The sequence below is a fragment of the Ambystoma mexicanum genome, chromosome 2p, assembly GCF_040938575.1.
Source record: "Ambystoma mexicanum isolate Mex_15411 chromosome 2p, UKY_AmexF1_1, whole genome shotgun sequence".
NCBI lineage: Eukaryota > Metazoa > Chordata > Amphibia > Caudata > Ambystomatidae > Ambystoma > Ambystoma mexicanum.
The window spans coordinates 1,361,585,345-1,361,599,535 of NC_090923.1; the positions used below are offsets into that span (position 1 = coordinate 1,361,585,345).

At 44.9% G+C, this 14,191-nt stretch overlaps 1 protein-coding gene and 1 long non-coding RNA gene across 2 annotated transcripts in view; one reads left to right on the plus strand and one right to left on the minus strand.

The window, feature by feature from the left end:
• The window catches only part of NT5M (5',3'-nucleotidase, mitochondrial), a 217,222-nt gene that overhangs the window by 58,417 nt on the left and 144,614 nt on the right, over window positions 1-14,191 (minus strand). The window contains exon 3 of the mRNA XM_069645732.1: window positions 2,232-2,292. Coding sequence (XP_069501833.1) covers window positions 2,232-2,292 — 61 coding nt within the window. The remainder of the gene's footprint in view (window positions 1-2,231; window positions 2,293-14,191) is intronic.
• Window positions 1-14,191, plus strand: part of LOC138567492 (uncharacterized) — a 141,122-nt gene that overhangs the window by 45,198 nt on the left and 81,733 nt on the right. The window lies entirely within an intron of this gene.

Below are 14,191 nucleotides of genomic sequence, written 5' to 3' on the forward strand. Positions count from 1 at the left end.
GGTACCACTGTTACCTCTAGGGTTCTTCCCGTACTGGGTCGTTCCCCCTCTATCCAGGCGTCCCAAATCTAGACACCGCTATTGCACCTGAATTCCTGCAATTTCTGTTGCACCTTTACCCTTTCCCTCTGTCCTCGAGTCCAAGACCAAACGCTGGTACCACATCCAGGTCCATTGCTCTCACTTTCACAGGTACCTCTGACTCGAGGTGCACCCCCCCCTGACATCCCCCATGATGGAGACCCCTCATTGCTCTTTTCCCTCTCCCCTCCTCCAACATCTTTCTTTCAACCACCCCCTCTTGCATCATCTCCCCTCCATTATACATCCGGCTGACCACACAGTCTGAATTTACACCCTCCTTATCTATGAACCTAACCTCTAGCCCCATTGGCACCTTCAAATTGCCTACATTCAAATAACTGGCACCCTTGACCTGCTTATACAAATCTCCCCTCTTCAACTTGTCACTTAGCGCAGGAACCTGACCAGCCTGCTTCATACATATCTTTAAAGAATGCACTGCTGACTGACAACGCGGATAACTATCAACCCATCTCTTCTACCACATTAATCAAAATAAGGTTTGAAATTAGTGGTTTTCAACTGCATCACTGCAAATCTTGCAAATAATGAGTTTTGCGAATCTCCTCTTCCCTAGATCGCCTCGTACAGGGAAAGTTGATCCTTTAAAAACTCTTTGGTGGTTGCTGTGAAGTTTGTTCTGAGAGTTTGGAAAACTAGGAAAAAGCCTATTACAGAAAACTGGATAGCAGAGTTGCAGATATCATCAAAATATGAGAAAGTATTACTGTAATAAATTGCTTGTCTGGAAATCACTCTGTTGAACTCCGCTGAGTCTATACACGTCGAGGTGCATGCTGGAACGTGTAGTTCATCTACTGCAGCCTCTGACATACCAGGCCCGGACTTTGGAATTCCACCAAGGATTGTCATCACCTGCCTCTCATCGAGAATCATCTCCAGGGTTTTTTAGCATTTGCTTTTCCCTGGTTTGGTGCGGGATCCCTGGAGCTCCCGCTGCCGGGCAGATTGCCTTTTAGGCAAGGTGGCCTCCGGGGGAGCCCGACCCGATCTCTTCAAGCAGAAAGGAAAGAAAGACAAGAAGAAATCGAGTACAGCCTGGAGAGAGAGAAGGGAGATTTCAACCCACAAATCTGAGGAAGACCTTACAGAAGTCTCAGGTGAGGAGTGGGCTAGTGAGGGGGGCACAGAGTTTGTAATCAAGCCTGCTGAATGTGAGCCCCACGTCTGGGCATACGCGTCCCACTCGGGGTGACAAAGCAAAAACAAAAGAGGTGATGGCTGGAAGGTTTAAAATTAATCTTAACCACTGGCATTGCTATGGGAAACCCTCCAGACCATACTTCTTCGCCTGCCAAGCCATTACAGAAGTGGAAAGACAATATGCAAATCAGGCTTGGTCCCACCCCAAAATGGGCATTGCAGCCCAAACTGCTAGATCACATCCCTTCTGCACGAGACAACAAGCACCCCCAAACATGTTTCGGCCTTGTTGGGTCTCACCAGTGAGGAGTAGGTTGTGTCTCTAGGCCCAGCAGGCACGGGACCCACATCTGGGCATACCCGCCCCACTCGGTGTGACAGACAAAGCAGAAACAAAAGAGGTGATGGCTGGAAGGTTTAGAATTAATTTTAACCACTGGCATTGCTCTGGGCAACCTTCCAGACCATCGTTCTTCAGCTGCCAAGCCATTACAGAAGGGGAAAACAAAGAGGGGAAAACAAGAAGTGGATGCTTGTGGTCTCATGCAGAAGGGATGTGACCTAACAATTCGGGATTGACTGCGTTTTTTGGGGTGGGACCAATCCTAATTTGCATATGGTCTTTCCCCCTTTGTAATGGCTTGGCAGGCAAAGAACGATGGTCTGGAGGGTTGCCCAGAGTAATGCCAGAGGTTAAGCTTCATTCTAAACCTACCAGCCATTACCTCTTTGTTTTTGCTTTGTCACCCGGAGAGAATTACAAAAAATACACATTTGCAAGTAGAGGCTTTACATATAATTACTCTTTTTGACCTATAATGTGCAAATTCTGTGCAGGGCTTTCACTGTAATAATAATGTCAGTTGACAACAAAACGTATGATAATACACTTTGAACAAAAGTATGCTTCTCCCTGAAGCTCAGCTTCTTCCACTCTCTCCATTCCACGTGTTCTCCTTGTGTACGGCAACTCCATTACGTACCTTCTCATACGGACAATGCTGGTACTTCTTGATTGGGCTGGTACAAATGAACACATCAGTGCTGTAAAAGAAGGAAAGAATGCCATCAGGAGCACGTTCACTTACTGCCTTCACATGCACTGCCCTATAACGCAATCATCATGCGGTACAATCGTTTCAGATATAGCTTTAACCTCCGGCCAGGTAGAGTATTTCAGATTCAGAGGGGTGGAGAGCCATTTTTTAACCGGAAGTAGCACCTTGCAGGCTCAGACGGGGCTGCAGGGATATCAATACCCAAAATACAGGGCAAACATGTCAGTGTGGGCCACTTTTGATCTAAAGTGGGCCTTTTTTTTAACCACAGTGGGCCAGTTTAATGTGTTACTTCACTGTACAGCTAGTAGAGTGGAGTCTTTATTCGGAAAATATTCATTTCCATCAAAGAATATACAGCATAAAACACAATAACTCTCCAAGAATGCATACACAAACTGAATAAATATCATCAATTGTAAATGTAAATGATTAAACTAATTATTTAACTTTAAAATAACTGACTGCGCAAATGAAGGGCACTTTCAATATACGAATAGACATAGTGAGTAGTGAGCAAGTCTGAGACTGATCAAATAAACCTAAAAACTATTGGAACATGTCTCACTCCACATGCTCTCAATAATGGGAGGAGAAATGTCTTTCTCAACACCGTGAAGGCCGGGCAAAACAGCATAAAATGTTGCAATTTGTCTACATTATTCCTGGAGCAAGGACATTTACGGTTGGTGGTACCGTCACCCTGGGAAAAGGGGGCAATATCATTGACAAACAATAGGTTTGTTCTAAAGCGAAGAATAATTTCCCTTTTCCTTGGATTTGTAAACCACTGTGAGTAGCCTATTTTGTTGGGAGAAACAAAGATATTTTTTGTGATATAATTGGATGCTTTTCTTTTGACATTCTCTCTTCCTCCTTATAGCAAATTTACAAGAAAGGAAGCCATTCACCAGCTGCTTTCTTTCGATATTACTAACAAATGGAACGTCCCTATAGAGGCGTCCGAGAGTGCGGCGCAAAGAAGATTTAATATGGTTTAACCAAGGGGATGAATTGCTAATGTCTGAGGACAGAACGACCTTCACCAAGCTTCTGGTGAGTGACAGATCGGAATTTCTGCATTAAACCTTACCACTGGGTTAAGGTTTGCAGTGATATAAAAAACCCGACATGAGTCAAGTTACCTTCCTCATGAAGCAAATACCCTGGAAAACCCTGGGAAACTCCAATAAGTTTCCTTAGGAATTTATTTTTGCTGCCTTTGTAGGGAAGTACCCCCAAACAGCTGCACCATAGGCCAGATTTGGCCTTGTAAATCCTAAGAGTGTGGTCCAATGGTAAACCACCTAAATTCCTACCACATCTCAGGATTGAGCCCTCGATTTGCAAGGCCTTCACTGATTGCTGTTCTATACGCACGGATCACCTCAGGTCACAAAACGAAGTTACCAAGTCCAGTTTTCCATCATTAATAACTATTGGATTCCCTAGGGGTCTACTACTCCCAATTCACATTACCTTTGACTTGCCCATGCTAATCGTTAGATGGTATTGTCCCATAGAGTCGCTCAATCCATTGACCAAAATATGTAGGGTATGCTTTGTTCTGGCCATCAAGACTGCATCATCGGCATACAGAAATATACATGTCGTTTGGCCGGCCATTCCGGGAACATCTGTTGTCTAATGATAATGCGCTCAATAGTGAGTTTATGTAGAGATTAAAAAGCAGCGATGCTATAACGTCTCCCTGCCTTACTGCTCGTAAAATCCGAAAAGCTTGTGCTGTTTTGCCTTGATTTTCCATCCTCACTCTTGCCATTAGATTAGTGTGCATTTTTACTAAAATATGTAAGATCTCCCCTGGCAGACCTAGTGCGCACAGGAAGCTTTCTATGATTGATCCGATCAAATGCCGTTGAGAGATCCATGAACCCCACGTATATTGTGCTTTTGTAGCCACGTACATATTGATCTAGGACTAGGCTCAAATTCAGTATTTGATCTGCTGTACCTATGCCGTACTGGTACCCAGGAATACTGGTCTTCCCCAGGGTTTACTCAGGAATACTGGTCTTCCCCAGGGTTTACTCAGGAATACTGGTCTTCCCCAGGGTTCTCTACAGGTCTTAAGTCTTAAGGTCATGGAGAAATGATTGTGCCTGAGACAAGCATGCAGGTATTTTTTTTATCAAATAAGTACAGTCTCAAAGGAAGATATGTATTTTATAGTCCTTTTTTATGTTTCCCTTGAGAGTTCCATTGATTTTGTATGTATGCGTTTGGTAGCAGACTTTGCCAGCAGGTGCATGGATATTGTTGTGGACGTAGATAGGCCCTGCGAAGCTCACACAACCTGCAACAATTATATTTGCAGATCTCTAGTCCTATGGAGACTTTTCATTGACGTTCACACAATATTTGGGTGGTCTCTAAGGGGTCTGGCTTCGAGGAGCAGCTTGAGTACAGGCGGTGTGATGGAGGGAGGGGTTTTGCAGTACCACAGTGACTGACCCCAGCCTTAAAGGAGGAAGAGCATCCGGAGAATCCTCCCTTTTCGGCCCCCAAGCCAATCACCCACTGGCTTGGGGCGGCATCCAGCCCACGGGGTCGCTCTCCTGACCTTCCGCAGGGCTAGGGACATTCTCCCATCTCGCCATATGTTTTTGAGTTTTCAATAAAATTACAAATGTGCAGAAATGCAATAAAAAAGTGGTCTAGGGCCAACATTATTTTGCTTATACATTAATATAGAATCTCTGCTGGCAATCCCGACTGATGCTCCAACTTTGGGAGAGGATACATACCCGGTTCTGTTGTGCGCAGACAATACTGTTTTGGTGTCCCTGACCCCGACTGGGCTGAATAAACCATTGGAACTGTTTACTATATTTTTAGATGTTTTCGGCCTTAAGGTGAATTACTTAGAAACCAAATCTTTGTTTCCTAAACCCACCAGGAGCAGAATTAAAAAATCTGAACATTAACATGTATAGTGCCGAAGATTTGAATATCTAGGGATAAGGTTTACCAATTCAGGGAATTGGTTGCAACAGGTTGACAAATGAAATATCACCCTGGAAAGATACTATATGGCTATAGTTGGAATGATGAAAGTACATGGAGGGGGAGCTTTGGGACCTGCTCTTAACATCTATGTATTCCAGTCTAGACAGGCCACACTCTATGGTGCTGAAATTTGGGGTCATACAGCAGTGAATACATTGGAGGTTACTGAAAATAGATTTCTGAAGTGTGCATTAAACCTCCTGACGATTCCTCGTCATCAAGAGACAGGTATCGGCTACATTGGACAAATGATCGCCGGTAGGCCTCTGTACTATTGGATCCGCATCTGGAGTACCCCTGCCCTGATTACATTTAGGCAGGCACTCCAGAACGTCCTAGGGCAGGAGGGCGGGAGGGGTACAAGCCTGCCCTGGTTCAAACATGTGAACAATAATTTGTATTACCTGGGTTTTGATAATTACTTGCTGAATTCTCACATAATTGTCCCAGAGCACATAGCATTGTTAACCTCTGGAACAAAACAGAAATTCCAAATTGAAGATATGACAAAGAGTTTGCGTTCCCCCATTAGCCCAGTCTTGGGACTGCAAAGCTTTAGTAGGATATGAGCGGGATTTGTTCTATCTTGGCCCTAGACTTACACGTTTACTTTTTTTAAATTCGGGGCAGATATCTTGCCACTAGCAACACTTACCATTAGCTGGGGGTCAATTGTGAAAGACTGCCATACACTTCTTACTGTTTTGCTATGTAGAAGATTTTAAGAAAATACCAGCAGAATCCTTTCTTCTTAGAGGCTAACTTATTCAGTTTCCTTAATGCTTTTTGGCTTGCGCGCAAACAGAGAATGTGGCTTTTAACTTTGTGGTGATTACCTACATCTGTAAAGCTTGGCTACTGAGAAAGAAAGTGCAGTAAACAGTTACTCCATAGTATAATCAAGAGTACTGATGAACGCCTGGAGGTTCTTTTATTAATAAGTGGATCGTGTTATTCCTAGTTGTTTTAGCATATATTTTTGCACACTACACTTTAGCACAATTTCTTTAACGATGATTTTGTCAATATTATGTATTTTATTACCTTCCATTTGTTTAAAGGTTCAAAACTTGGGAATGTTATGATTTTATCTCACTCCTTCAATCAATGAACTTTTACATATATTTGTGCATGCAACACTTTATGAACTCAAACGTATTGTTTAAGCGTAATTTTTGAATTATTCTTTATTGTTACTAATATGTATTTTATTACCTTCTAATTTATATATTTTCAATACTTGGGAGCTTAATGGTTTTATCTTCCTTCATCAATCAATTAACTTTTAAATTCTAATGTTTTCCCAAAATTACTCTGATGAATTGTAATCTACTAGAGTAATGAACTTTGCAAAGTGGTGGCGGGAATTGGTATTTGAAAGATAGTACAAGTAAATGTAATTCATATTTGGAAATGTATTCTTGAAAGTGTATGCCACCTGTATGTTTTTATTGCAATTGTATTTGATGTTATGTTTGCTTTTAGGGCAATCCACAGAAATAAAGTTATTATTGATTGATTTTAAAAAAAAGTTTTTGTTGTTTTTGTTGTTAATGTTTTATTGGTCAAACAAAATTTCAACCTTTAACATATGTCCATATATCCAACATCAAAATTACAAATGGGCAGAAATACAATAAAACGAGTGAGAAATAATAGAGAGAACTGCATTATTAGAATATGATGCTTGACTTGACCTTATAAAAAAACATGAGGAAGGAGAGGCCCGGAGATGGGCATTCTATTTTTGAAAGACACAAACCCCACAATTATTTTTTTTAAACACCTTATTTAAAAAAAAGAAAACATAGTCCATGATGACTTACTGCAAAACTTGTTAAAAAAACTTTTATATGAAGTCACTTTCCATCGTGAATATAAATGTAATGCAGAGAACGATCCAATGTCTTCAGAAGCATACCAGCTTTAAGTAGCTTCACAGAGTGAAGCCTGGTAAAAGGGACCAGAAGTCATCAGTGTTGTACAAGCATTTTGGGAAGGACCCAATTAAAATGTTGACATTGAGTGACGACAGATAGAACACCTATTTAGACTTGGATTTTTGATAGGACACAGTAAAGTTGCACGTTTTCTACTGTAACACTGTACAAGCTGTAGTGTAGCTCATAGAATACAAACTAAAGTTACTTGCATGGTTGCAGAAGAAATATCTATTATGACAGGGTGAGGGTTATGACCCTGTGAGGAGGAAAGAGAGATGATGGGGGGGTAAAGTTTCTGAGAGCCCCTCATTTGCCATGCATGTCGCAAAATTCATCTCAGCACTTTTTCTGGCCAATGTTCCATCGGTTCTTTTTTACAACCGCCACTCCAAGGGTACACCTGAGAGCAACCGGGAAACTCGGACCGGAACCCAACATTGGGTAAAACAAAAACAGTGCAACTAATACAAACTATGAGCCTTTACCACATCCCAACAGGATCCAGAAAAGCACAGAACTCACCACAACAAAAGAAAAACAAACTTCCAGAACCACAGCATGCCAGAAAAACAGCCGCCAAACCATCAGTCTGCCAACACGCCGATGCTGGAAAAGAGGGACGGTTTGGAGGGGTTTTCAAATATTTTCAGCTGTCTAACGCAGCCCCTGGGGACAAGGCAGGCACAGATTTGCGATTACCCACCTGCCAACCAACATGCTAAGCAAGGCAAAATGGGTGGCTGCTGCCCACAATTTCAAGTAGCCCTTTCTCTGAACCAAAGGTTCTTGCCTCTCATAGCCCTTAGCTGTTGCTTATGCTAATAGACTGGAGTTTAGAGACTGCCTAAACCCTTCCCCCTCATCTGCCAACTCACAGATGCTTGTTTTGCTGCACATGGGATTCAGTGTACCGATGAGAGACAGGGAGTGTGAAAGAGAGAGAGAGAGAGAGAGAGAGAGAGAGAGAGAGAGAGAGAGAGAGAGAGAGAGGGGGGGGGTAGAGGGATTGGCAGGTGCAGTGTGAGCTATTGCAATGGGACTGTATACTACAGCCCAGTGGTGGGAGTGCAGGGTTGCAGGTTGTTTTGCCTTGACTGCATGTATTCAGTGAGCATGTCCTATGCATGTAAAAGTAATGCAGAGCCCTCAACTATAGACAGTTGCTCTAGGGGTTGATAAGACTATTTATAATACCCATTCCCCCTCTTGCACTACAACCCATAGAATACATCTGAGCCCCACTAAGATTTCGGTTGAGCTGTCACATAGTCACTGACATAGCAGCCATGTTTGCGCCAGAACATAATGCTCTGAATGATTTCTGTAATGTTTTAAAAATAGTCATCTCTGCTAGCAGCTGAACGGTCACCCAATTCTATTTACTATTCGCATGCAAAGTAATGTAATACTCGCTTCATTTCCATGCTTGCACAGCCCGCAGTCTTCCAAAGGTCTTCCACCCCACAGTGCTTCGAAGCCATAACGATGGCAGTAGGCGCTACACAAATACCAAAAACATGGTATCGGTAGAAATAACCTAATACAAAAAAAGAATGACCGAATTATTAAGTAGACCGAATTATTAAGTAGTAGGTAAAGTGAGAATGGGTATAGCAAGGATTGTAAGGAGTGATGCAAAGGTGCGGTGGAAGGAAAAGGTGCAGGAGAAACGCGAAGGGTGTGAAAATAGTGAGAGTGAGTGCATTGGAAGAGTGAGCAGGGCCCTATTTCCTGGGAAGTGTGAGTAGTATGTGAGAAGTGGGGTGTAAGTAGTAAAGAGAAGAGGGGAGAAGTGAAAGGTGAGAGCAGGGGTGTATTGAGAGGTAGGAAGATGTGCGTAGTGAGAGGTGAGGAGAGGAGCCTATTGAGAGGTGAGGAGAGGGGCATAGTGAGAAGTGGGGAGAGTGGTGCAGTGAAAGGGAAGGAGCGGGTAGGAGAAAGGTGGGAGGTGGGGAAGATTAATAAATGGATTGATAAGTGGTCTTCTGGTCTGCTATTGCCAGGACTGCTTGCCTGCTCTGACTGCATTGCGAGATTGTGGTGCTACGGAGTGTGCAGTGAATGAGGGATCTGCTTTCTCACTGTGGAGTCTGTCTCCGCTCTCTATTGGACTGGGAGGAGCCCTGTTGCCGACATGGGAAACTGCCAGCATAAAGACCCCAAAACAGCACAGAGCGTGCACGGATTAGTAAGTGGATTGATAAGTGGTCTTCTGGTCTTGTGACTCGAGTGGCTCAGAGAGATGTGGAGAGCGGACTGCTGTGTTCGTACATCCCACCACCTGTCAAACACTAAGCATGGTGTGGCACGACTGTTTCTGTTGACATAGCATGCACAACTTCAACATGCCAATACCCAAGTTGTGGAGTGGGAGACTCTGAATTACTGAGAAGGGTCTGGTGGCCCTGAAAGAAAGGGATGCAGCGAAGGTGTTGCCAGAGGGTAGTACACTGGCTAGTGGGGAACAAATCCACTTGGATCCAGAGGAAGGGGGATCAGGGAGGAGTTTACTTACAATCTTTACAAACTGTCTCTCCCCCCCTATTCTTACAAGTTGTGGCCAGACCAGTTACAAGTACTGCGACACATATCCTGCCTGCTATACAACTCTGTAAGGTGGCAACAAATTCATGTTCAATTAATCCAACAATCAATGGGTCAAACCACTGTTCAACCCTCATGATGCAACTGGAGAAATCAAGTCTGCACTCTCCTGTGGTTGGAACAAGGTACAGTCGGCTTGACTGCCCATGGCAGTGGAGGCTTCTGAACATCTTGGGCTGCAGACAGCCCCCCTCGACACTCTCAAATCAATCCTTGATACTGGACAACTCCTTTGAAAGACTCTGTGAAACTGTAGAGGGGGTAACCAACAGAGGCTATAGGTATAACACTCTGGAGATAGGACTGTCTGGTTATTCGAAGCGTCTCGACTCATGTTCCCCCTCTGAAAACCTGGGAAATCCTACTCCCAAACCTATCCTTAAACAACCTACGAGTGGGGACTTCTTTATGCCCAGAAACATGGAAACGAGGAGGAATTCTATGATGGTGCCGCAAATAGATTCATTGGGTTCCGCATCGATCTCTGCCTTGCACCTTGTGCTAGAATCTATACTCAGGTTGTATGACATCATTAAGGACATTGCACAGGACAGGAAGCTGGGAAAGCTTAATTCCAACATTGCTTTACTATTGGAAGGTCCTAAACTCCCTCACCACGTTCCCTCTCAGCAAATGGTACAAACGGGATGCCTCGTTCCCCAGTGTGTATGCGTTGACGAGGTTGTTTGGGAAGTATCAGAAGAACATGCCTTGGACCAATTCCCATCCTCCAGCCTGGAGCAAAGTGCCACTCTGGACACCATGACGGTTCTAGTGGACTTTCAACAAAGGGAGGAAGCTTTATCACAGGTTGAAGGAGACAGCCAAGAGGATGACACGAAGGCGGAACAGTGTGCTGCTGCCGATATGTCGCCCTCAGATTCCAACAAGGGCCTACAACAACAAAAGACAAGGAAACAGCGCCATCCAAAAAAAGGGGCAACAGAGGGAAAAAAAACTAAAATCTTCCAGCCCCCAACCTGAACAAGCGGAAAAAGGTCCAAAAATGCATAAGCACATTTTCAGAAAAGGAAACAAGAAATGTGGTATCAATGGCTCCCATTAACTTGTCAGTTACCCATCAAGACACAGTGGATCCAATTCAGAGGGAACTGCAGGCATCAACATCTTTCATGTTACCTTCGACTTTAGTAACAGAACCAGTGGTATTGTCGCCCAGGCAATACTGCTTGCCCGATACAACTAGGGCTGACAAATTTCAGGGGACTATTATGGGGTGGGACTTTGTGTCTCAGGCAGATGCTCAACAGTCTATGAACAGAACACAAATGCTGAGGGGTTTTCAGGAAATCCCATCACTACGTGCTTTGCAATCCGATGGTATAGTGCAAGTAATTTCCCCTAAATCTGGGACCAATATATCTGTTTGCCACTTTAAATCGAATCTAATAGCACAAATAGTGTGGAAGGATCGAGAGATGTTGATGGTAGTAGGCTACGATCTTTTTGAGCTTCATGATCCAACGGTACTGGCTGATTTTCTGACTCCAAAACCCACCACCCCTAAATTAGACATACATCATTTGAGTTCTAATACACTGCCTGGATCGACCGTGGCCCTGGAAGACTGGTCTTGGCTGGAAGCTGCTGTACAAATGTTCTCCAAAGTCTGTGAGAAACCTTAAAGTGTCTCATCCACTAGTCCCTGGTGGGGGTGGGCCAGTGCGGCAGGATCACCTGGATGAGGGCTCTTCAGGGAGTGGAAGTGGGACACCGAATGGTGAGACGCGGTATCCCCAACACATTTCCCCCATCCTACCAAGTAGGATACCTAGAATCTCACCAGCCCCCCTTTTCCAACACAAACACTTTCTCACAGACAGTTCATCATGAGAGACAACGGACTAACATCAGAGCCATATGCCTGACATGTCCCAATACAAGAGTCAGGCCTGAGTCAGGAAATTACTGATAATTACACACACCCGACTACCATCACACTTCCCAACACGGATAAAAGGCGGATCACAAAAGCACCCTCTGAGCAAGGCAAAACGCACGAGGAAGCAGCAATTCCGAGATGGCAATTTACATTGAGGAGAAAGGTGGCGAGGCCAGAGAGGATGACAAGGAGGGAACTATCCTTGCCCTTTTCGGGGAAGGGCTGCGACTTTCAAAAGTTCTTGAGGAAAAGAAACAAAAGTCTGAATTTCAGCTGACGAACAGGTGCAGTGTGTGTCAAAAGTACATGGGATCCTCCCGCATCGACAGCCACAGCGGGCAGAAGCGATTGCCACTGTGGTACTGCCCTTGACTCCAACAGCAAAGCAGCACCAGCGAGTTCAGCACAGTCGGTAAGTTGGAGAAACTGATAGCAGACCTGACTCTGTTACCTACAAGGTTGCAATCAGCAACATTTTATGAAGAAAGAGAACTTGTATGCAATTGAACTTTATGAAACCGAAATAGGTACCATATACAGAGTGGTCCAGCGCCACGTGGGTACTCACTCAAAGGTGTCTGTTTGGTTTCCAACTGAGCGTGTAAGATTTATTGAACTGTGAAATCGGAGTGGTCCTGCAGTTGAATCCTGTGCACAGTCATCGATTGACTGTGAACTGAAATTGGTCTGAGCCCGGCTGAGGGGGACTAACTGTATAAAAGGGGATCTGAGCCCGGAAGAGGGGGATCCAGGGTAAAACCGTTTAGTCATCCGAGAAGATATTGCTGTGGCAGGTGTGAATCTGCCTGAGGGATGCCGGCAAACTAAAATTGGTCTGAGCCCAGCTGAGTGGGACTAATTGTATAAAAAGAAAAAGGATCCGAGCCCGGCTGAGGGGGATCCAGGGTGAAGAGTGAATCACCCGACCTGAATATTTGGAAAGGAACTTTTTTCGTTGTTTCTGGTACATCTGGCCCTCTGAATCAAGAGACTTTGAAAGTAAGAGACTTGGGCACAGAAAGACCTGATGTTTGTGAAAGGACCTGTGACCTCTTGCCGAAGAAGCCCAAGAGTGTGCTGTGCTTGAGTGATCCGCATTATCCCGTGCTAAAAACGCAGGGAATGGAGGCCAACGGCCTGAACATTCTGACTTATGATTTTGTGAACACTTCTTTCTTTTTCGTGAACATTATCCCACACTATCTGTGGCATAGGGGTAAGGATTGTAATATGTTTTTTTTAGTATAGGCACTTTGGACTCTCTTCTTGGTGAGGACAGAGAGTCGGTATTGCCTTTGTAGCAGGCGACAGGCCAGTTTGTCACAGGATGAACAGGAAGTCCTCCATTTCCTCTCAGCCACCCTACATTTACGTTTAAGTGTAGCTAGATCAGAGTCATACCAGGAATTGCACTTGGCTTTGGACTTCAAACGGATCCTCATGACAGGGGCAAGAGCATCAAGAATATCAGAAATTGAAGAGTAGAGCAGAGACAGGGCTGTGTCAGGATGTGAGACAGCCAAAGATAGGGAGGAGGGAGAAAGAGGTGGCAAAAGCCTCAACTGACACACGCTTCATGGGCCGGATGTTCGAGTAGGTAGGTGGCAGTGTTGGGGTGGGCTCGGCTTGGGGGGAGAGAAGGAGAGATGAGAGGAGGAGGGAGTGATCGCTCCAGGAGAGAGGAGTGGTCAGAGGGATGGAGAGGGGGAGGTCAGAGGAGATCAAGACATCGAGTGTGTGCCCTGCAGGGTGAGCCGGGCCAAAGGGGGGGATAGACAGGGAGAGGGAGTTGCAGAGGTCACGAAGAGTACAGAGAAGGAAAAAGGAGAGTCTAAATGTATTTTGAGGTCCCCAAGGAGGAGGAGTTAAGTGGTAGAGGCCAGGAGAGAGGAGGAGAGGTCCGCCCACTCAGAGAGAAAATAGGTGATTTGACCAGGAGGCCTGTAGATGGTAGCCACAGTAAGAGAACGGGTAGGCGAGAGAGAAAGCCTACAGACAAGGCATTCAAAAGAGGAGTAGATCTGAGTGGGAATGATAGAGGCAGGAATCCACTCAGGAAAGATCAGGGCTACCCTCCCCCCATTGGACCGGGAGGATCTGGGTGCTGAGAGGATCTTGTAGCCATCAGGGAGGAGAGTGTCAAAGCTTATGACAGAGCTGGCCGTGAACAATGTCTCAGTAAGACCAAGGACATCAAGGTCTAGTTCTTCAAGGAGGTGGCAGATGTCAGAGGAGTGTTTGACAGCAGAGCGAGAGTTGAGAGTGGCAATATGAAGAAGGTTGACCTTCCGGGCAGAGGTACAGATCAGAGGTACGCCCTGCGGAGGAGAAAGAGCCCTAGGAGGGGCAGAGGACGAGGAGGAGAGAGAGGGCAAGGGGGGAGAGGAGAGGACAGCAGGAGGTGA